At 60.7% G+C, this 22212-nt stretch overlaps 1 protein-coding gene across 23 annotated transcripts in view; it reads left to right on the top strand.

The window, feature by feature from the left end:
- Nucleotides 1–21664, top strand: part of PLXNB1 (plexin B1) — a 29217-nt gene extending 7553 nt beyond the window's left edge. For 6 of the 23 annotated variants that reach the window (XM_082411947.1, XM_082411946.1, XM_082411948.1 and 3 more), the window contains exons 3-37: nucleotides 798–1756; nucleotides 2486–2668; nucleotides 2947–3075; nucleotides 3202–3302; nucleotides 3598–3730; nucleotides 3995–4151; nucleotides 4458–4566; nucleotides 4643–4751; nucleotides 5166–5846; nucleotides 6051–6170; nucleotides 6362–6484; nucleotides 6777–6870; nucleotides 6956–7128; nucleotides 7274–7425; nucleotides 9232–9337; nucleotides 9514–9650; nucleotides 9960–10136; nucleotides 10363–10534; nucleotides 10721–10963; nucleotides 11633–11809; nucleotides 11887–12035; nucleotides 12530–12944; nucleotides 13081–13259; nucleotides 13412–13478; nucleotides 13694–13840; nucleotides 14672–14840; nucleotides 15120–15223; nucleotides 15298–15382; nucleotides 15611–15795; nucleotides 15940–16100; nucleotides 16191–16338; nucleotides 18234–18298; nucleotides 18440–18515; nucleotides 19532–19606; nucleotides 20922–21664. In XM_082411947.1, the coding sequence (XP_082268073.1) occupies nucleotides 899–1756; nucleotides 2486–2668; nucleotides 2947–3075; nucleotides 3202–3302; nucleotides 3598–3730; nucleotides 3995–4151; nucleotides 4458–4566; nucleotides 4643–4751; nucleotides 5166–5846; nucleotides 6051–6170; nucleotides 6362–6484; nucleotides 6777–6870; nucleotides 6956–7128; nucleotides 7274–7425; nucleotides 9232–9337; nucleotides 9514–9650; nucleotides 9960–10136; nucleotides 10363–10534; nucleotides 10721–10963; nucleotides 11633–11809; nucleotides 11887–12035; nucleotides 12530–12944; nucleotides 13081–13259; nucleotides 13412–13478; nucleotides 13694–13840; nucleotides 14672–14840; nucleotides 15120–15223; nucleotides 15298–15382; nucleotides 15611–15795; nucleotides 15940–16100; nucleotides 16191–16338; nucleotides 18234–18298; nucleotides 18440–18515; nucleotides 19532–19606; nucleotides 20922–21026 (6264 nt within the window). In that variant the 5' untranslated portion in view covers nucleotides 798–898 and the 3' untranslated portion in view covers nucleotides 21027–21664. Of the gene's footprint in view, nucleotides 1–643; nucleotides 1757–2485; nucleotides 2669–2946; nucleotides 3076–3201; nucleotides 3303–3597; nucleotides 3731–3994; nucleotides 4152–4457; nucleotides 4567–4642; nucleotides 4752–5165; nucleotides 6171–6361; nucleotides 6485–6776; nucleotides 6871–6955; nucleotides 7129–7273; nucleotides 7426–9231; nucleotides 9338–9513; nucleotides 9651–9959; nucleotides 10137–10362; nucleotides 10535–10720; nucleotides 10964–11632; nucleotides 11810–11886; nucleotides 12036–12529; nucleotides 12945–13080; nucleotides 13260–13411; nucleotides 13479–13693; nucleotides 13841–14671; nucleotides 14841–15119; nucleotides 15224–15297; nucleotides 15383–15610; nucleotides 15796–15939; nucleotides 16101–16190; nucleotides 16339–18233; nucleotides 18299–18439; nucleotides 18516–19531; nucleotides 19607–20169; nucleotides 20293–20921 lie in introns of all 23 variants that reach the window. The other 17 variants (XM_082411945.1, XM_082411952.1, XM_082411934.1 and 14 more) reach the window with 9 other exon arrangements.
- The last annotated feature ends 548 nt before the right edge of the window (nucleotides 21665–22212 follow it).

The following is a 22212-nucleotide window of genomic DNA, read 5'->3' as shown; positions in this document are numbered from 1 at the left end:
TGCATTGGCAGGCGGATTCTTAACCACTGAGCCACCAGGGAAGCCCTCCCTGGCAGCCTTAACCCCCCTCATCTCTCTGGCCTGTTGGTTCTGTGGTTATTACCCTTCTGGATTCCTACCCTGAAAGGCCCTTCATCCAATTCTTACCCTACTCTAACATGCAGGTGGCCCATGAGGCCTTGCCCTCCCTTTTTCTGCCCAGGAAACTGGCATCCATGCAGAGGGTGCCTTTCTCTCTTTGGGGTTCTGGGTCCCTTCTTCCCATCCCATGCTCTCCTGCCCCTTCCAGGCCCTAGTCCCTGGGAATGGGATGTTTCCCATGTCTCTGCCCCTTTAGCCTCTTACCCTTGGACCCTGTTATGACATAGGGCAGGGCAGGGCAGGGTGAGGGGTGTGGGGTGCAGGTCTCGTGAGAGAGTAGTGCTTACAGAGAATGGGCAGTGTTGAAGTGTCTCCTGACCCCTTGCTAGTGTGTGGTCCTGGGGTCATCCTAACCACAGTGCTGTCTAAGCCTGGTCTTCCCTGCTCCCCCCTCCCTGAGTTAGGAGGGGCGTCTTGGCAGTGTCACAGTCCTACTCCTCACCAGTGGTCCCACGGTGCTCAGGTGGCCACATGAGCCCCGCTCAACCTCTCTCCCTACCAGGTGACCATGCCTGCCCTCGGCCCAGCTCTTCTCCAGGCACTCTGGGCCGGGTGGGTCCTCACCCTCCAGCCCCCACCACCGACTGCTTTCACTCCCAATGGTACACATCTGCAGCACCTGGCGCGGGATCCCACCTCAGGCACCCTCTACCTAGGGGCCACCAACTTCCTGTTCCAGCTGAGCCCTCAACTGCAGCTGGAGGCCACTGTGTCCACTGGCCCTGTGCTAGACAGCAGGGACTGTCTGCCACCTGTGATGCCTGATGAGTGCCCTCAGGCCCAGCCCACCAACAACCCGAACCAGCTGCTCCTGGTGAGCCCTGGGGCCCTGGTGGTGTGTGGCAGTGTGCACCAGGGGGTCTGTGAGCAGCGGCGCCTGGGGCAGCTCGGGCAGCTGTTGCTGCGGCCAGAGCGACCTGGGGACACCCAGTATGTGGCCGCCAACGACCCTGCCGTCACCACGGTGGGACTGGTGGCCCAGGGCTTGGCTGGGGAGCCCCTCCTCTTTGTGGGGCGGGGCTACACCAGCAGGGGTGTGGGGGGTGGCATCCCTCCCATCACTACCCGTGCCTTAAGGCCGCTGGACCCCCAGGCCGCCTTCTCTTACGAGGAGACGGCCAAGCTAGCTGTGGGCCGCCTCTCCGAGTACAGCCACCACTTTGTGAGCGCCTTTGCACGTGGGGCCAGTGCCTACTTCCTGTTTCTCCGGCGGGACCTGCAGGCTCAGTCTCGAGCTTTCCGTGCCTATGTGTCCCGTGTGTGCCTCCGGGACCAGCACTACTACTCCTACGTGGAGTTGCCTCTGGCCTGTCAGGGGGGCCGCTACGGGCTGATCCAGGCTGCGGCTGTGGCCATGTCCGCGGAGGTGGCCCGGGGGGAGGTGCTGTTTGCAGCCTTCTCCTCGGCCGCTCCCCCCACTGTGGGCCGGCCCCCGTCGGCAGCTGCCGGGGCATCTGGAGCCTCTGCCCTCTGTGCCTTCCCCCTGGATGAGGTGGATCGCCTTGCTAATCGCACACGCGATGCCTGCTACACTCGGGAGGGCCGCGCTGAGGATGGGGCCGAGGTGGCCTACATTGAGTATGATGTCAATTCCGACTGTGCTCAGCTGCCCGTGGTGAGTCCTGGCACCGCCCAGCCCTTCCCTGTCTCTGAGGCCACTGGCCAGGCATTTACTGATCAGGTCAATGGATGTTAAGTGATTCCTTTGTGTCTGGGCGATGGAAGGGTACCTTACGGTAAGAGTGGCATTCAGGGGGACAGAGAGCCAGCTGTGCAGGGGTGGGTTTGGACCAGGTGCTGAAGGGATGGCATTTGTGTAGGTGGACTGAGAGGGCATTTGAGGTTCTAGGGAATGGGGCAGGGACCCAGAATGTAGGGGGGATGGAATCTATTGTTTTAGGTTCTTGAGCGAGAGAGGCAGGTGAGGTTGAGACTTGTTTGGCTCTAGTCTCAGGATGGATGAAAAGGGTAGAAGCCACATATAGGGGGACTGAGTCAGTGAGAGGTGGGAGGGGACCCAGGTTAGTAGACCTGGAGAGGAGGATGCAAGCTGGAGAGGCTTTGGAAAAGTGGTCCAGGAGAAGGCTGAGGGCATGAACTGGAGGAAGCAGCTCCCAGGCCAGGGATGGGAGAAAGTGGGGCCCCAGACATGTGGGGATCAAAAGAGGGGGACAGAGCCGCTGCAGACTGTGGAGGTAAGCCACTGGGGCAAGGCTAAGGATGCAGCTGTGGGAGAGCCAAGAGCTGGCAGAGACGCTGGGAGAAGGGGTGGGGTTGTCCAGGGAGGAGGGGCCAGGGGACATTATCCAGGCAGGGCCTTATTTGTGCTTCTTGCTGCCTGCAGGACACCCTGGATGCTTACCCTTGTGGCTCAGACCACACGCCCAGCCCCATGGCCAGCCGTGTCCCCCTGGAAGCCACGCCAGTTCTGGAGTGGCCAGGGGTTCAGCTAACAGCCGTGGCGATCACTGTGGAAGATGGACACACCATTGCTTTCCTGGGTGACAGTCAAGGGCAGCTGCATAAGGTGAGTCCACAGGAGGTACTGGGCCCTGCCCCAGGATCTGGAGGCGACAGGCTGCTGGGGACCCAGGCTGGGCAGAGCTACTCCTGAGACCCCTGGGGCTGCAATGTGAGATATGTGATGTGCCCCTGGCCCTGGCTGGGAGAGATGACCTGTGCTCCTCTTTCTGGGGCCAGGTGGTGTGACCTGTACTCTCTAGGAGGAAATTCTACCTGTAAATTATTTTATTGGGGTGAGAGGGGAGGGCCTTGGGCCTCAGACCCTGTGGTCTCTGATCTCAGGTCTACTTGGGCCCAGGGAGTGATGGCCACCCGTACTCCACACGGATCATCCAGCAGGGGTCTGCGGTGAGCAGAGACCTCATCTTTGATGGGGCCTTCGAGCACCTGTATGTCATGACCCAGAGCACGGTGAGTGCCACGCGCCAGCCAGGGAGGGCATGACTGCTGGGAGGGGCCTCGGGGGAGCTGGGGGCCTGTATGTGGGGAGCCACTGGTGCTTGGATTGTTGACCTCAAGTCCTCTTCGCTGCTGTAGCTTCTCAAGGTTCCTGTGGCCTCCTGTGCTCAGCACCTGGACTGTGCATCTTGCCTGGCTCACAGGGACCCATACTGTGGGTGGTGTGTGCTCCTCGGCAGGTCAGCGCTCCCCCGACCCTGGCCCCTTCCCCAGCCCCACCCCAACCCCAGCCTCATGCCCTCAATTCTCCTACCCTGTCCAGGGTTCCTGGTCCTTGGCCCTTGACTCTCAACCCTTGACCCCTGGATGCCCCAACGCCCTACCCTCACCCCTATTCTCCACCCTGACTTGCCAGGCATGTCGTGGCCGACTTGAGGATCCTGCCCAGGTCCCTAGGATTGTAGGTGTCCCTGCCCCATGAACTGCCAGTGGCCCCGTGAGGGTCACAGGTGGACACTGGTCATTCTTGCCCAGGTGCAGTCGCCGTTCCGAGTGCTCTCGGGGCCGGGGCTTAGAGCGGTGGCTGTGGAGCTTCCAGCCTGAGGTGGGCTGTCTGCGAGTGGCAGCCTTGAGTCCTGCTAACATCAGCCGTGAGGAGAGGAGGGAGGTGAAGACCAGAGCAGGCGGAACCCTGGCTGGGGGGAGCTCTGGTGATGGGTCGAAACCTTGTATTTTAAATACCATATGGCCTTGCCCAAGTCGCTTCTCTGGGGGCTGCGCTTTCTCCATCTGTTACTAACCCAGGCTGGAGGGTATTTGTGATCACTGGGGGCTGGTGGCCGCTGGTGCCTGCCCACACTGGGAGCCTGTAAATGGAGCCCTGATCTGTTGCCCAGTGGCTCCAACAGCGTGTCCTGGCCTCTCTTCGCAGGTTTTCTTGTCAGTACCTGATCTGCCACCCCTGTGGCCAGGGGAGTCTTATTCCTGCCACTTTGGGGAATACCAGAGTCCTGCCCTGCTGACCAGTTCTGGTGTGATGTGCCCCTCCCCAGACCCTAGTGAGGCTCCAGAGCTGCCGAGAGAAGCCGGTGGGTGAGAGAAGGAGCCAGCCCGGGGCCTGGGAGCCCCACTCTCCTCCCATCTTGCTCCAAGGGGTGTGATCAGGATGAGGTGTGAATCCAGGCAAAGGGTCCTGAAGCGATGCCTTTCTCTGAGGCCCCCCTCTGGTCCCCAGTCCCTAAAGTCCCTGTTTTCTACCCTGTGGCCTGTGTTCCCGACCCTGGGTACCCCTTCCTGGTCGGAGTGCTAAACCCACCCTGTGTGGTCTCGGACGTCAGCTCGGGGTCTGAGTGCCCCTCCCTGCTCCTCAGCCCAGCCCGCTCCTCCCTCTGCAGACCACGTCTCCGTGAGCCTGGAGCTCAGGTTTGGCACCGTCGTGATTGCCGAGGCTTCCCTCTCCTTCTATGACTGCATGGCCGTCACCTTGCTCCGCCCATCTGCACAGTGAGTTCCTCACCCCGACCCCCAGCCCCTGGGCTGCCCCGTGGCGATCCCCACCCCATGGCTGTGCTCTGTGCAGGTGCCAGGCCTGCGTGAGAAGCCTCTGGGGGTGTAACTGGTGTGTTTGGCAGCACCTGTGCACACACAAGGCCTCGTGTGATGCTGGGCCCATGGTGGTCAGCCAACAGGTGAGCCCAACTCCTGGCCGGGCCCCAGGGGGGTTCGGGCTCCCCATTGTGAGGGTTTCTCTCATGGCCCGGGGTCTGTGTGTCTGCCTGCCCCGGGTGCTCTGTCGTGAGCACCTGAGCTGCTGTGTGTGACGGACTCACTGGAGGATGGCTGTCAACGTCCCACCTGTTTCGGGAGAGGACGTTTGTAGCTGAGAGGAGGGGAGGTCTGGCCTCGTGCCCCACCTTGGCACAGATGCCATAGACGCCCCTAGAGCGCGCCCTCCCCTTCCCCTCTGGAGAATTAACGGGCTGTTTTTGTTTCTCTTTTCCTTGGTCTCCTTTCCTCTTAACACACCCTTTGCCTGCCTGCCGCCTGCTCCCGCACCTGCCTGCTGAGCGGCCCTTCCTGTCTTTCTCTGCCTCCCCCTTCAGAGCCCGCCCCTCTCCCGAGCCCCTCCTGCAAGAGACGCACCCACCTCCTTCCCACCCACAGCCCCCAGGGCCACGGTCACCCCGGTTCCTTACGCCCTTCCCGTGGACACTCCTTCCACAGCCACAGCCTTGGATGTTCCCCCCGGGGCCAGGCCTTCCCTGCTCAGCCCCCGGGAGCCGTGGGCAGGTCCCGGCCCCACACCTGCCTCGGCTTCCATGGGCTCACCTCTCCATGAGGCCCGTCCTCCTCCCAGCCCCCGCCAGAGGCCTGGAACCGCTCTCCCTGCCCCCACGGCCTTCGGACCCATAGCCACCGCCGAGGACCTCTTGGCCTCACACCCATCGCCCTCAGACGCAGCAGCACTGCCCCCCGCCCTTGCAGAGCCTGGCCCTGAGGCTCTCCCCTCTGCGGTACCCCTGGACCAGCCCCCCGGCACGGCTCGCGCCACCACTTTCCCAGGGGCCGCTGGCTCCACGAAGCCCGCTCTGGACTGGCTCATGAGAGAAGGCGGCGAGCTGCCCGAGGCGGACGAGTGGACAGGGGGTGACACGCCCGCCTTCTCCACTTCCACCCTCCTCTCAGGTGATGGAGACTCTGCTGAGCACGAGGGCCCTCCCGCCCCCCTCATCCTCCTGTCCAGCCTTGACTACCAGTACGACACCCCTGGGCTCTGGGAGCTGGTGAGACCCGGCCCAGGAAGGAGGCCTCAGGGGAGGGGATCGGGACAGATGCAGCCTCTTGGCCACCTCGCGATTCTGCAGGGGAAGGATGGAGGGGAGGGGGGTGTCCGCTGCCTCACGCTGGCCTGGCCCCGGGGTTCTGCCTGGGAAAGGGCTGAGGCGGCAGGTGGGCTCCATAGACTGCCTGGCGCTTGGTGCCTGCAGGAGACGACCTTGGGGCCAGGCTCCTGCCCTTGTGTGGAGAGCGTGCAGGGCTCCAGCCTGATGCCGGTCCACGTGCAGCGAGAAGTGCGACTGCTGGGCAGGAACCTGCATCTCTTCCAGGTGAGTGCGTCCTCTTTGCAGCTGTTGCTGTGGTCTCCTTGGCTGTTGGCAAACTATGCGCGAGTCCCAGGGAGCAGGAAAGGGCACGGCCTCAGGTCTCAATCCCAACCCGGGGACTGTGCTGGGGCCCTGCGGGGCTCACCAGGCCTGGCTCCTGAAGCTGCCCCCGTAGCCGTGTCCTCTGTCCCCAGGACAGCCCAGGAGACCATGAGTGTGTGATGGAGCTGGAGGGCCACGAGGTGGTGGTTGAGGCCCGGGTCGAATGTGAGCTGCCTCCAGATACCCGGTGCCACGTCACCTGCCAGCAGCACCAGGTACAGATCCCGAGTCCTGGGTGGGCAAGGGCGCGCTGGCCACAGGCTGGCTACCAAGCTTAGCTGGCTGCACCACACTCATCCCAGTCCATTCTCTGACTGAGTGACCCCGAGGGAGTCCTAGTACCCCGGCTCTGACCTCTGACCTTGTGCCCCATGGGGTCCTGTATCCCAGCTCTGACCTCTGGCTTTGTGTTCCCATGAGTCATTTTGGTCCTTTCTTTGACCACCCTCTCCCCAGGCCTGACGCCTCCCCTAACCCCGGGCTCTGACCCCACTCCCATTTCTCCAGCTCAGCTATGAGGCTCTGCAGCCAGAGCTCCGCGTGGGGCTGTTTCTGCGTCGGGCTGGCCATCTGCGTGTGGACAGTGTGGATGGGCTGCACGGTGAGTGACCTGGGGCTGCTGGGACTGGCTGGTGGCAACAGGGCTCTTCCAGGCCTGCCTCTCACATTTGACTCTCCACCCCCAGTGGTGCTTTATGACTGTTCCGTGGGACACGAGGACTGCAGCCGCTGCCAAGCTGCCATGCCCCAGTACGGCTGCGTGTGGTGCAGGGGGGAGCATCCACGCTGCGCGGCCCGGGAGGCCTGCGGCGAGGCTGAGGCTGTGGTCACCCAGTGCCCGGCACCCCTCATCCACTCGGTGTGTTGAAATGCTGGTGCATCCCTTCAAGGGGTTCGGGGTGCTGTGGGTTCAGGGGGCCGAAAGGTGGGAGGCTGGGGCTGTCTCTCCAGGCTGCCAAAGGTCAACAGGTGAATGGAGGTGAGCCGTCCTTGTCCTGGAACAGGTGGAGCCACTGACTGGGCCTGTAGACGGAGGCACCCGTGTCACCATCAGGGGCTCCAACCTGGGCCAACATGTGCAGGACGTGCAGGACACGGTCAGGGTGGCTGGAGTGCCCTGTGCTGTGGACGCTCAGGAGTACGAGGTGTCCAGCAGGTGAGTGGGCTGGACTAACAGGAGCAGGGGGCACCCCGCGGGCTTCACGGCTGGCTTTCCTGCTTAGGGCCATCCACCCACTACTTGTCTGCCCTCCCCTCTCCCCCTTTCCTTGGTTCTGATCACAGTGTCTCAGGGCTGGGGTTACTATCAAGGCCTTGGCTTTGTGCACAGACCTGCAGGTTTCTGGCCTGGGTCTAGTCACTGCTCAGAGCTGACAGGCGGCTCTGCTTCCTGGCACTGCCTAGGTGTGCTCACCCGCTTTCCAAGTGACCACGGGCATAGTTGCGGTAGCAAGCTCCTTGGATCCCAGACAGCTGTGCTCTGGGGCTGACCTTCCCACTTGCTGACCCTTCTTCCCCAAGCACTGCCCTGGGCAGGCTCCTCACGGGGATAGACTTGTGACACACCTGCTGAGCGTCAGGCCACTCTGTCTAGTCCCTGGGACCCCTCCCACCTTCCCAGGGCTTGTGGCTTACAAGGCTGGTAGTTGCAGGGCCCCAAATGTGCACACACACAACACAGCGAAGGAGACATCCACAAGCAGCAGGTCTCCAACCCGCCGAATGTCAGGGTTACCTGGAGAGTTGGTCCAAAACCCCCCAGAGCAGATCCTTAGACCACCTCCCTCCACTTCCTGCAGAGGTCTGGATCTGTAGGCCCGTGTTGGGGCCCCACAGTCTTATTGTCTTTCTTTTAAAAAATGTATTTATTTATTTATTTATTTATTTATTTTTGGCTGTGTTGGGTCTTCGTTGCTGCGTGCGGGCTTTCTCTAGTTGCGGCGAGCGGGGGCTACTCTTCATTTTGGTGCGTGTGCTTCTCATTGAGGTGGCTTCTCTTGTTGCGGAGCTCGGGCTCTAGGCGCGCGGGCTTCAGTAGTTGTGGCATGCGGGCTCAGTAGTTGTGGCTCGCGGGCTCTAGAGTGCAGGCTCAGCACAGGCTTAGTTGCTCTGCGGCATGTGGGATCTTCCCGGACCAGGTCTTGAACCCATGTTCCCTGCATTGGCAGGCGGATTCTTAACCACTGTGCCACCAGGCAAGTACCCCACAGTCTTATTTTCAACAAGACTCTGCTAGAGCATGTTGTTTACCCCCTGAATGTATTATGACTGAAAACTTTAGGTGACTGTTAATGATTCTAGAACCATGAGACTAAAGTACTTTCTGAACTGATTTATAAAGTGATTAAAATACATTCCAGCTGAAGCCTCTCCCGGGTAGTTCACACTTCGCTTGTTCTGTTTTCTGGGGGCGTTTGCAGTGACCGTGACAATGTCACAGAGTCGAACCACTGCAGGCTTCACATTCTGGAGGTTAATTTGCCCCAAGCTTCTGTTTCCTGGCTAAGAACCAGTATTCCTTAGAGTGCTCACTTTCCCTTCACGTCTATCCCCAGACCTGACTAGAGGCTTTCAGGAACATTTTTTCATGAGGAAATCAAGTTTCCACCACCTTGTAACTGGTGCTGTGCCCACGGTGATGGTGGCCGGTTAGGCCCACTCATTAGCTCAGCAACCCACCCCTGCCACCAGCCTTACCAGGGCTTGTGCCCCTCAGAGAGAGAAATTCTCCTCGTCAGGGGGCTCTGGGGTTGGACTTGAATGATTGAACCACAGATATTAATTCTCAGAGGCCAAAGCCTTCTGGTGAGTCGTTAAGGAATTCCTTCCAAAGCAAGAGGATCTCTGTCAATCTTGGGAGCCAGGGAGAACACCTGATGTAGTGGGGCAGGGAGGGGGCGGCCGGGTCAGTTTGAGGGGCCCTCAGTGTGGCCCAGCACCCCAGCTTGCCCTGTGCCCACAGCCTTGTGTGTATCACTGGGGCCAGCGGGGAGGAGGTGGCAGGCGCTGTGACGGTGGAGGTGCCAGGAAGAGGACACGGCGTCTCAGAGCATGACTTTGCCTACCAGGTGCCTGACTGTCGAGTCCCCACCAGCTACCCATGGGCCACCCCCTTAGGTGGCTCCTCCCAGCCCATTGGTTCGCCTCCCTGGGGCTCCCCACCCCAGGGCCTCCTTGTCTGCTCCCCCTGCCTCCCTGTTCCTGGCCTGATGCCTGTCTGTTTCTCCCTGTCCCCTTCCCACAGGACCCAAAGGTGCATTCCGTCTTCCCGGCCCGAGGCCCCAGAGCCGGGGGCACCAGCCTCACCCTGCACGGCTCCAAGCTTCTGACCGGGCGACTGGAGGACATCCGAGTGGTAGTTGGAGACCAGCCTTGTCACCTGTGAGGGCCGCTTCCTCATTCTGCAAATATCCTTGAGCTCCGGGGAGAAGATGGAGGGGTGGGATACTAGGGAGAGCAGAAACAGGGGAGAGGGCCGAGTCTGCTCCATCAGAAAGTGGCCAGCCCCTCTCGAAGCTGGGGCTTTCGTGGGAGTGCAGCCTCCAGGGTCACTTGTGGAGACTGCAATCAGCACTGAAGGGAAGTGAGCTGCGGCCCGAGTGGGTCCCGTGTCCTGGAATCACCCCTTCCCCCTTCCTATGCCCCTCCAGCCCAGTCGGGCCTGCCTGCCACTTCTCCCTCCCTTCTCAGGCTGCTGGAGCAGCAGGCGGAGCAGCTGCGGTGTGAGACCAGCCCACACCCCACGCCTGCCACGCTCCCCGTGGCTGTGTGGTTTGGGGCTGCTGAGCGGAGGCTTCATCACAGCCAGTTCGAGTACACATCAGACCCCAATGTCACCTCTGCTGGCCCCGCCAAGAGCTTCCTCAGGTGCTGGGCCGAGGGCATGGCTGCAGGGCATGTGGTCGGGAGGTCTTTGCAGCTCCAGTACATGGGGGTTTGTAGGGCTCTATGTGGGGGGCTTCGACTCCCATGCTGCTGGTGGGGAGAGGGGCCGTGGGGCTTTGGGTTGGAGCTGACCTAACATCAGGGACTGGGCTGTGCTTTAAAGCCTTGTTCACATAAGCCATAAGTGGCTCACAGGCTGTGTTTTCAGTGGAGGACGTGAGATATGGGTCCGTGGCCAGAATTTGGACGTGGTACAGACACCAAGAATCCGAGTGACTGTGGCCATGAGAGCGCCAGAGCCAGGCCAGGGGCTTGGGCGGAGGCACCGCGTGGTCCCGGAGACGGCGTGCTCCCCCGGAGCCTCCTGTGGTGGCCTTCACGTAGGACCCCCATGGGCATCCCCTGCCTGCACTGGGCTAGCCATCGCTCACCTTGCCCCTCATCCCCCCCACCCCCTAGACAGCTGTGGGTGGCGGGTACCAGTGGAGGCTATGTCCCCATCTTTTCTGGACCCCCCCTTGTGCACCCTCAGCGGACCCTCCCTGTCCTCCCTCCCTCTGCCCTAGTTTGAGGAGCCTTGCCACGTGAACTCCTCCCAGCTCATCACGTGCCGCACGCCGGCCCTCCCAGGCCTGCCTGAGGACCCCTGGGTCCGTGTGGAATTCATCCTTGACAACTTGGTCTTTGACTTTGCAACACTGAACCCCACACCCTTCTCCTATGAGGCCGACCCCACTCTGCAGCCCCTCAACCCTGAGGACCCCACCGCACCCTTCCGGCACAAGCCTGGGAGTGTGCTCTCTGTGGAGGTACTGCTCCTAGAGGGACCTGGCAGGGTCCCAAGACCCTTCACTTTGCTGGATGGTACTGCTCTGTGTGGCAGAGGGGGCATGACAGCAAAGCAAGGGCCAGTGGATGGACATGGCGAGTGCCGAGGGGGCTGGTGGCGGGGTGCCTAGCCTGACACACCTGGCTGGGGCTTAGGTCCTGTGGTCTGGGTCCTGACACACTCCATGGCAGGTGTCTGAATAACGATATGTAAATAGTTTGGCACACGCAGTGGCGGCGAGGTACACAATAGGCGCCTGGGCTGATGCCCATTTGGCAGCCTGTCTCATGTGGACACATACTTGGCGTGTGTTCTGACACACGCAGTAGCAGGGGCTCTGCTTTGTTAGGTCACTGGGTAGGATTTGGGGACAGCTTTATAGTCTCCAGATTTTTAGCTCTGGAGAAGTTAGACTCAAGGAAGGAGGATAGGGAGGGGCAGAAAAGGGTCAGGGGGCAGCTTGGGAAACATCCATGGGGCTGTCACCCCGTGTGCAGGAAAAGAGGTGCTGAGGCACCATCAGCCCTGCTCCTGGGGGTGGGTCTCAGGACCATCCGTCCCACATTTGGGGAGATAGGATCTGAGTGACCATCAGCTCCTCCCCTTAAGGAAGAGTTCTGAATGATCGATCAGTGACCCCATGTTCCAGGGGGAGAATCTGGACCTTGCGATGTCCAAGGAGGAGGTGGTGGCCATGATAGGGGACGGCCCCTGCATGGTGAAAACGCTGACCCGGCACCACCTGTACTGCGAGCCCCCCGTGGAGCAGCCCCTACCCTGGCACCATGCCCTCCGGGAGGTGCCTGACGCTTTGCCTGAGTTCACGGTCAGTGGGCAGGCCCTGGGCCGGGGCAGGCATCGGGCGTGTGCTGATCTCTTGCTCACAGGTGGCTCCCTGTGCAGGTGCAGATGGGGAACCTACGCTTCTCTCTGGGCCACGTGCAGTACGATGGCGAGAGCCCTGTGGCTTTTCCCATGGCAGCCCAGGTGGGCTTGGGGGTGGGCACCTCTCTTCTGGCTCTGGGTGTCATCATCATTGTCCTCATGTACAGGTGGGTGCAGCCAGGTGTGGCTGGGTTGGGCAGGTAGCAGGGTGTGGCTGGATTGGGAAGGGGCAGACTAGACCAGGGATAGGCAAACACTTCCTATAAAGGGCAGGAGAGTAACTATTTCAGGCTTTGTGCGCCAGGCGGTCTTGGTGGCAGTGACTCAGCTCTGCTATTATAGCCCTGCGGCAGCCACGGACAACATATAAACACATGAGCATGGCTGTGTTCCAACAAATCTTTATTTACAAAAACAGGCCAGGGGCCAGATTTGGCCGTGTTATAGTTTGCTGATCCCTGGGCTAGGCTGGGCTAGACAAGTTGTGGGTGGGTGTGACCTGCGTGGGATGGGACAGGCTTAATTATTCTGACTAGGCCCTCGCTTGGCTGGGCATGGCGGGGTTAGACTGTGCTGGCCTGGGCAGGCCTGGGCCCGGTGGGACCTAGCAAGGGCTCGGGCCTCCTCTGGCCATCCCTGCCCTGACCTTGGCGCTGAGCAGGAGGAAGAGCAAGCAGGCTCTGAGGGACTATAAGAAGGTGCAGATCCAGCTGGAGAATCTGGAGAGCAGCGTGCGGGACCGCTGCAAGAAGGAGTTCACAGGTGAGGCTGCGAAGACCCCACGCTCCAGGACTCTGCCCAAGCCTGCTCCCATCACCTTGGGATCTGCGCCCAAACCTGGCTTCTTCTGCTCAACAGACCTTATGACCGAGATGACCGATCTTACCAGTGACCTTCTGGGCAGCGGCATCCCCTTCCTCGACTACAAGGTGTATGCCGAGAGGGTCTTCTTCCCTGGGCACCAGGAGTCGCCCTTGCACCGGGACCTGGGCGTGCCTGAGAGCAGGCGACCCACTGTGGAACAAGGGCTGGGGCAGCTCTCCAACCTGCTTAACAGCAAGCTCTTCCTCATCAAGGTGCCGGCCCCGCCCCCTATCTGGGCCCTCCAGGGGTGGGGAGGGGGCCCCCCTACCCTCCAGCCCCATCCCTTCTCAGTCCCTCCGTTTCTGAATCTGCCCTCCCCGCCCACCCGTTCCCTCTCCCTGGCGCCAGTTCATCCACACCCTGGAGAGCCAGCGCACCTTCTCAGCTCGGGACCGCGCCTATGTGGCATCTCTGCTCACCGTGGCACTGCATGGGAAGCTTGAGTACTTCACTGACATCCTGCGCACCCTGCTCAGTGACCTGGTGGCCCAGTACGTGGCCAAGAACCCCAAACTGATGCTGCGCAGGTCTGTATGCCCGTCAGACACCACGGGGGCCAGGCAGCCGTGGACATCTGGAGCCAAGACCTGAGTCAGGCCCTCTGGGGCCTGGGGTCTGAAGAATAGAAAGCCCTGGGTCCCCACCTGCTGACTCTGCCCCCTCTTTCCTGTCATCCCAGGACAGAGACCGTGGTGGAGAAGCTGCTCACCAACTGGATGTCCATCTGCCTCTACACTTTCGTGAGGGTGAGTGAGGCAGAGGTGGGTGGGGCTCCCCTCCAGGGAGAGTCAGGACTCCGAACCACGCAGCTTCTTGCCCCAGCACAGCTTGGGCACCCCTGCCCAGCATGTCCTCAGTCACCTTAAGCCTTCTGCAGCCTGCATCCTGTCCCCTTCCCCAGCACCTCCGTCCCATGCTTGTCCCCTGCCCCAGGCGTCCTAACTGCCCGCCACTCCCCCAGGACTCGGTAGGGGAGCCTCTGTACATGCTTTTCCGTGGAATTAAGCATCAAGTGGACAAGGGGCCGGTAGACAGCGTGACTGGCAAAGCCAAATACACCCTGAATGACAACCGCCTGCTCCGAGAGGACGTGGAGTACCGTCCCCTGGTGAGGGGGGGAGAGAGAGGGAGAGAGGGATAGAGGGAGAGAGGGGGAGAGAGAGAGAACCTGCTGGTGAGTCAGCCTCCCATGAAGGTGAGGAGGGTGACCACGTATGATTGTGTGGGGGTCTGCATCTGGTTTGAGCCAGCCTAACCTCTCGCTGGCTGCAGGATAGGGGCTTGAGGGCCAGACCTTGAAGACAGGGCCTCAGAGGTTCCCCAGGTTTGGGGTGGGGTCAGGGTGGCCACAGCCAGAGTCTAGGGAGCAGCCCACCCTGCCCAGGGCCCGTCCGGGTCCTTGCTGTGTCAGGGCCTGAGTGTCTGCCTGATCATGGTCTCAGCATCCTGCCAGGGGCATGGTTGTGCCCACCAAGCTGGGAGTCACCCTGGCAGACCTGCCCATTGTTTCCCTCTGGGGAACTTTTCCCTTCGTGGCCCACGTGGAGTTCCTTTGGGAAAATCCCACTCAGGCTCTGCCAGGCCTGCTCCTCTGGCTAGTGGAGACCCCACTTCTTATGCGGGCTTCCTCAGGTGCCTCAGCCTAACTGTCTGCGCCAGGAGCCTGAGGATCAGAGTTCAGAGGGACTTGTGCTCTCCCATTTTTTCTGCCATTCACCCAGCAGACACTAGTGCACTGTGCCAGGTGCTGGGGCCACAGAGTGGAGGGAGCTGCTGTCCCTGGGGAGGCAGGCGGGTGAAGAGACAAGAAGGAGTGATTGCTTGGTGCTTGGAGGTCAGAGGCAGTGGCTTCCTTATGGGTTGTCCCTGGCCCTGGCCTTGCATCTTGGTCATCCCACATGTGGCGTGGGCCCTGAATGCTCCCATGTATCGTGCATAGACCTTGAATGCACTACTGGCCGTGGGGCCTGGAGCGGGAGAAGCCCAGGGCGTGCCCGTGAAGGTCCTGGACTGTGACACCATCTCCCAGGCCAAGGAAAAGATGTTGGACCAGCTTTATAAAGGAGTGCCTCTTGCTCAGCGGCCAGACCCCCGCACCCTGGACGTCGGTGAGGGCAGAGGGGAAGGGTGGTCTGGGGACCCCCAGGGCTAGGCTGGCCCTAGACCAGCTCTGCAGGGTCAGCTTATCACCCAGGGGAAGTGGGCTCTGGAACACCTCTACAGGGACGACCTGTCACCTGGTGAGGGGCCCCTGTTTCTGGACTTCAGAGAAGTTGGGTGAGGTTGCCCCTGATGGAGGGGCCACTGTCCCTGTAGAAAAGGGGACAGGTTCCACTGCAGGGAGGGTATTCTGAAAGCCCTGGACCAAGCCCACCTTGTCCTTGCAGAATGGCGGTCTGGGGTGGCCGGGCATCTCATTCTTTCCGACGAGGACGTGACTTCTGAGGTCCAGGGTCTGTGGAGGCGCCTGAACACCCTGCAGCATTACAAGGTGGGAGGGGTGGGAGTTGGGGGAGGGCTGTGGTGGGGTGGGCTGGTGGAGGGGTCACCAACTGTGGTCAACAGGTCCCAGACGGAGCAACTGTGGCCCTCGTCCCCTGCCTCACCAAGCATGTCCTCCGGGAAAGCCAGGATTATGTCCCTGGAGAGAGTGAGTACTTACCCTCCCCCCTGCCCTGCCCCTGCCATCGCAGTCCTCTACCCTTGCTTTGCCCAGTCTCCAGTAATGGGGGAAGGTTCCCTAGACCGCAGGGTGGGCTTGTGTCTACTTCCCTTCCACCCAGAGAAGCCCTTAACCAGGTGCCCCCACTCCTAGGTTTTGGCAGGACCCCGGGGGTCTAGGGCAGGGGGCACCTGATGAGGGGTAACAAGCTGTAAGGTCTTGGTACAGGGACCCCAATGCTGGAGGATGTGGACGAGGGGGGCATCCGGCCCTGGCACCTGGTGAAGCCAAGCGAGGAGCCGGAGCCGCCCAGGCCTCGGAGGGGCAGCCTCCGGGGCGGGGAGCGGGAGCGAGCCAAGGCCATCCCTGAGATCTATCTGACCCGCCTGCTGTCCATGAAGGTGGGGCTGGGGGCAGGGACGAGACAGGTAGTGGGATTTGGGGGTGTGGGGGGCTCGCACAGGCCTGGTGTCACAAGGCGTCTGAGGCTGGGCTGGGCTGAGGTCCCCTTGCTGACTGCATCTCGTGCTTCCCCTCCTCCGCAGGGCACCCTGCAGAAGTTTGTGGATGACCTGTTCCAGGTGATTCTCAGCACCAGCCGTCCCGTGCCGCTCGCTGTGAAGTACTTCTTTGACCTGCTGGACGAGCAGGCCCAGCAGCATGGCATCGCGGACCAGGACACTGTCCATATATGGAAGACCAACAGGTGGGGGTGGGGCGGGCGGGCTTAGCATGTGCGGGGTCTTCTCTCCTGTCTCCCCAGCACACTCACTGGCCACACCTGCCCCGCCCGCAGCTTGCCGCTGAGGTTCTGGATCAATATAATAAAAAACCCGCAGTTTGTGTTCGACGTGCAGACATCTGACAACATGGATGCGGTGTTCCTGGTCATTGCACAGACCTTCATGGATGCCTGCACCCTGGCTGACCACAAGCTGGGCCGGGTGAGCTGGTTGGGTGGACCGGGAGGGCATGGGTGGGGTGGGGCAGTGTGGCTGGGGATGGAGAGTGCTGTGCATGCACAGACTCCAGGCTTTCTTGAGGATGTCAAGGACGAGGATATGGGAGGCCTTTGACCCCAGGCCCGGGGCCAGGCTTTGTCCCTGGGCTCCCTAGGAGGTGGCCGTGCCTCAGCCTTCAGGGATGAGCAAGGGCAAGGGGGCACGTGTGCTGATTCACAGGGTTAAGTGGAGCAAAGAGTGCTGGCGGTGCGGCAGGAGGCCAGGGCCACTTGGCTAGGGCTCACCCCGAGGGCGATGGGGGTGGTCAGACCTGAGAGTTAGCTGGAGCCTCCTGGCAATCGTGCAGTGGATGGACTGGAGCCTGGAGTCCAGAGAGGAAGCTGTGTTGTCCCTGGGACGAGTGGTGGCCAGGTTCAAGCTGGGACTAGAGGGTACAGGGCAGGCAGAAGCTGTGGGTTGGATATGGGGGTGAGGAAGAAGGAGGGGTTCCTTACGCGCCCTGGGCCTCTGGCGGTGGTGAGCTGAGACTTGGAGGAGGTGAGCCCATGGATTCTACGATCGCAGAGCAGCTCCAGGCTGCCTCGGAGATTTGATTCCCGAGGGCAGTGGAAGTGTCTGCCAGCCCGTGCAGTACAGGGAGGAGAGTCCAGGGGAGGGCCAGGCGAGGAGGGATGTGCTGACAGGGGAGCTGGGAAGCATGGAGGAGAGGTGGTCAGGGTTGCCTGGTGGCACAGAGAGGGGGAGGTATGTTGTCACAGTGGTCAGGACCCAGAGAGTCCCGTAACAGATATGGGGTCACCACCATGACTGCTCAGGCACCCAGCAGGCAGGGCTGTCGTGGCTCTGCATGAGAACGGACTCTGCTTAGCCTCGACCCCTGGGCCTGGGACCTCTTGAGAGATCTAGCTCTAGATCTCCATGGGGAAACAAGATGGAAAGTTCCACTCTGTAGTGCTGTCTTTTGAAAGCCATTTTTGCTCTGCCTGCTCTCATTACTCTGCCTGCGATAAGCCGAGAACCACAAAGCCACACCAGGACACAGGGGTCACCTCCAGGGTGTGTGCTGTATGGTAGCTGGGTTCTTCTGCCTGATCTTCACACTGCTTCCCCTTCCCAGCAGCACTGCAGATGCTTCCTAGGTAGCTCAGGAATAGTGCAAACCAGGATGCCAAGGGCCACCCATGGAGAGTTGCTGAGAAGCAGGCATCCTGCCTCAGGCCCAGCGCTCACGCCCTTGCTCACAGGGGGCAGTGCAGTCTTGCCTCACCCTCCCAGCAGCTGTAGGATGAGGCAGCAGGTCCAGAGAATGGAAGTGTGCTGCCCACAGCCACTGGGACAGAGCTGGGATTGGAGCCCAGTTCGGTGGTAGAGGATGTGTCTGGCTGTGTTAGAGTGTGGGCCCTGGTCTGAGAGACCTGCTTCAAATCCCAGCTCAGCCACACAGGAGTGAGGTGGTCTGGGGCAATTTAATTAAATATCGGGGTTAGTTTCCTGATTTTTAAAATGATTACATGGGGAATGAACAGCACTTGGAGAAGCAGTATTAGGGCTCCACACGGCACTGCACCCTTCCCACCCTGCATGCCAGTTCCCTGCCAGGTCCGGGTGGAGGCACGTGGAGCTGAGAGATGACCTTGGAGTGAGATGGGGGGGAAGCTCAAGGTGATGACAGCAGAGATGGGACATTGGGGGAGGGGTGACAGAAGGAATGAAGTGGGGTGACCAACCATCCGGGTTGTCTGGGACTGAGGAGGTTTCCTGCGATTCGGGACTTAGTTTTAAAACTGAAACAGTGCTGGGAAAATTGGGACAGCTGGTCACCCTAACAGAAGCTCTCATCCTTCTTTTCCTTTCACTGTTCACCTGCTGGCACCCAGGACTCTCCCATCAACAAACTTCTGTATGCTCGGGATATTCCCCGGTACAAACGGATGGTGGAAAGGTACAAGGGAAAGGGACTGCATCTGGGGGATAATGGGTAGACAGATTGGTGGGTGTTTACAGCTGAGGCCCAGGGGTGGGCCTGGTGGGGTGAGGAGGGGTTTGTTTCCCCAGCGGCTGCCGGACCCATGATCTCTGGCAGGTACTACGCAGACATCAGACAGACCATCCCCGCCAGTGATCAAGAGATGAACTCCATCCTGGCCGAGCTGTCCCGGGTATGGCCCTCCTGCTTCTTGGGTTGGGCACAGGCCTTCTGCCACAAGGGTCCTGCCCCCTTCACACTGCTCCTTTGTAGGGAAGCCCTGGGGGCCTCAGCACAGTGTTCCCGCTGCCTCTGTAAAAGACCAGGGCTCCCAGTGTCTCATCAGAGAGCAGCAGGGGCCTTATCCTAGCAGCTGCCACCTAACCTGACTCAGCCAGGTGTTTAGATGTCTGCAGCCGCTCGGGGCCTGTGGACCATAGTTCCAAGGCAGCGAGGTGGCGGGGATTCAGCCCCAGGACTGCCTGGGTCAGCCTGTCCACGTCTTCCTACTGCTCTGCTTTCCTTGGCACTATAGACATGCCCCCACCTACTCCTAAAACAGCCTCCAAACAGTCCAGTCCAGGGAATTTATAAACAATGTAAATCTGAAACCATGATGATGATGACCACAACCACAATAACAATAGCAGCTACAGTTTTGGGGTGTTGCCGTGTGTGGGGTGCTTTGATTACTTCTCATTTGATTCCCATAAAAGCTCTACAAGTTAGGTGATGTCAACTCCATTGTCCTGAAGAGGAAGTTGAAGCTCAGAGATGTCCCCATGGAGGGGCCTGGGTGTGACCTCAGGAAAGACTTGAATGAGGTCAGAGCAGAACTATGCTGGGTCACAGCCTGTGAGCAGCACCTATTCTGCTTGGCTCTGCGATTGCCTGGGACGCCAGAGGGTCCCAGCTGGAGCCTGGACGGGGAGAGACACCGAGCCCCAGTGGAGACCCCAGGCCATGGTGAAACTACAGATCCAGGGTCTCTCCACCAAGGAGGCCCTTTGGTCCTATCCTGTCCCCAGCTTAGCACGTCTAGCCTGGCATCCCCTGTCTGTGGAGGGGCTCTGCTTCCCAATGCAGGGCCCTGTTCCTTCCTCTACCTCCCAGCGCCCTCTTCCCCACTCCCCTTGCCTGGGGTCCTGGGCCTCCTCTGGTGGCTGGCAGCACCCCCTATCTCTGTAACCTCTTGTCTCTCCTCCCTAGAACTACTCTGGAGACCTGGGGGTGCGAGTGGCCCTGCACGAACTCTACAAGTATATCAACAAATACTATGACCAGGTGGGCAGAACCTGGGCATGGTCAGGATGATGTGAGAGGGTGACTGGCTCTGTGACGCAAGTGTGGGGCCTTCGGGTCTCCCCCAGGCACAGGGTGGTGGTGGGGGGCTGGGCCCTGGGCTCGGGAAGTGTTTGTTCTTCAGGTGTGCTTCCTGGTAGTGGCCCGGCTCTTACCTGCTGCCGCCCTCCCCATCCGGGCTCCTCAGCCGGGCTCCTGGGCATGGTGGTGGTGATGGATGGCTGGGGATCTACCAGGGCCTGGAGATGGTGTGCAGGATGTGCTGGGAGGGACACACAGCGGCCACCTGTGCCCCGACCTTACGCTCACTCAGAGCCCCACCTGAGACCACATGTGGCAGTGTGCTGTGCAGGCCATCTCTGGGGGTGTGGGCCTGGCTGGGCTGCATGCGCTGCCAGAGAGGAGGGTCTGGGTACAGGGTCTGGGGCAGATGAGGGCACAACAGAACCGGTAAGGGGGCTTTCTGGGGGATTCCTGGGCTGGGCCTCAGGATCAGAGCATCCACCGGTCAACCCACTGAGTGCCTGCTGGAATCATCTACCCAGATGTTTGCGTGGCCCCAGGGATGTGGCCGTTGCTGTTGAGAGATGAGGGCCCTGCCTCGCGGCTCAGGCCTGGAGTGGGGGCAGGCATTTGACCCAGGAGTGATGCGCAAGCGTGAAGTCCAGGTGTCTTGCTCCAAGCAGTGTGGGTGCCGGTGTGGGGGAGGCGGGGCCGCGTGACACAGCTGTCCCCTTGTGGAGGAGTGGCCGGCGAGCCCCTCCTGTTCCCACCCTTCCCTCTGTGGCAGCCCCCCTTGTGGTTTTGTAGTTGTCCGTGTTTGGTCAATACCTGTCTCCCCTCCAGTGAGCCCCACGAGGGCAGGGATCGTACCTGTCATCACGGCCGGGTCCCTGCTCCTTGTCCAGCACCCGGCACGTAGGAATTTAGGAACTGCTTGTTGCCTGGTGGGCGGGGGAGCCAGGATGGGTGGAGCAGGGCTTCCAGGGGGGTTTGTGGCGGAGAAGACCAGCATGGTGGGTGAAGTTGGCCTCCACTCAAAACGATTTTTACCGGGGAGGTGATATGCATTACCGTGAGTGCTAGGTCCTCACTAATCCTTAAAACCCCACAGTGACTCTGCTGTCATCATCCCCTCCCTGAGGGGGCCCTGAGGAAGTGAGTGCGGCGGCTCACAGGGTTTCTCGGGTCCCTACCCACACCTGCTGCGGTAGCTGTGGAGGCCTATTGAAGTCTGTGGCAAAGGCAGACGGCAGGCTGGCTGTCTCCCCCTGCTGAGTTGGTCTCTGTGTTTCAGATCATCACTGCCCTGGAGGAAGATGGCACGGCCCAGAAGATGCAGCTGGGCTATCGGCTCCAGCAGATCGCAGCGGCTGTAGAAAACAAGGTCACAGATCTGTAGGGACTTGGAGAGCCCTGGCCTGCTGTGCCTCAGCCCCGCCTGGGCAGCCCCGGAACCACGAGGGAGAGACCACCTTCTTAGATGCCTGTAGTGCCTGCCCAGTGGAGTTAGTGAAAGGTGGCTCCAAGTCTCCTGGTGGCTCTGGCCTGGGCCCTACTGGACTCATCTCGCAGGCCTGGGGCCTTGAGGCTGATGGAGTGGTGACCCTGAGGCCAGTGACCCTGCGGGCTACTTTCTGTGTGACGTTAGTCTGAGGGAAACTGGGGACTAAGGGCTTCCAGAGAGTGGCTGGAAGGGCCTCCAGCCCCTGGGGAGACTGTACTGCTCCTGAACACTGGCTTTTATCCCAGGGGATTCAGAGAGGAAGGAGGAGAGCCCCCACTTCCTGCCCCGCCCTCCTCCTCCACCATCCCTGACCTCGTTAGCTGCCTCTGGCCATGTTGCTGCTGCCACGTTCCTAGGTCGGAGAGATGAATGCCTTTCCTAGGCCGCTGCAAACTGACCTCTCAGCAGGGCTGGCTGCTTCAGGGCCACCCTGCCACTGGGGCAGCCAGGAGTGAGGGGTGTCTGTTGCAGGGGGTCCTCGGGGAGAATGGTGGCCCTACTGACCCGGCTCTTCATTAAAGGATCACACACTGTCTGGCGTCTGAGATGTGGGCTTGGCCCAGCCCTCCCTTAGCTGGAGGGTGGCAGCTGTGCCTGGCAGGCACCATGGGGAGGTGGGATCTGCAGCCTCCGGGAGGTCTCATGGCACCCACAGAATGCTCCAGATCACAGGGCTGGCTGGGTTCTCCTTGACTCCTGGGCAGGGCTTGCTGGAGTCAGAGCTGCTGTGAAGGAAGTGAGAACCCCATCCAGGACGGGGCTGGGGGGCCTGAAACCCAAGGTGCAGGGGTCTGTGGTTTCTTCAAGCAGGTCTGCCTTATCAGCAATTTGAGTGTTCAAATTTCTCCTTTCCTGTTGCATTTGTTTTGAAAGGAACTGGGAAAGGATGCCATCACTGTAGTGAACTCCAGGCGGAGTGGATCTTGGGGCCCTTTTCGTCGGTAGCTTCTAGACTCCCTGAACCCCTGTAGCCTGGGCTGTTCTGAGGGGCTTCTGGTTACTGGGTTGTCTTCTAAGTCAAGGTATTTTGGGTGCAGATAACCCAACTGTCTGCCTGCGTGAAGGCCACCTTGTTTGGGTT

This window comes from Balaenoptera physalus (assembly GCF_965194825.1).
Source record: "Balaenoptera physalus genome assembly, chromosome: 11".
Classification (NCBI taxonomy): domain Eukaryota; kingdom Metazoa; phylum Chordata; class Mammalia; order Artiodactyla; family Balaenopteridae; genus Balaenoptera; species Balaenoptera physalus.
Note: the sequence above shows the minus strand (reverse complement) of the source record. Positions and strands in the feature narration are given on the sequence as shown.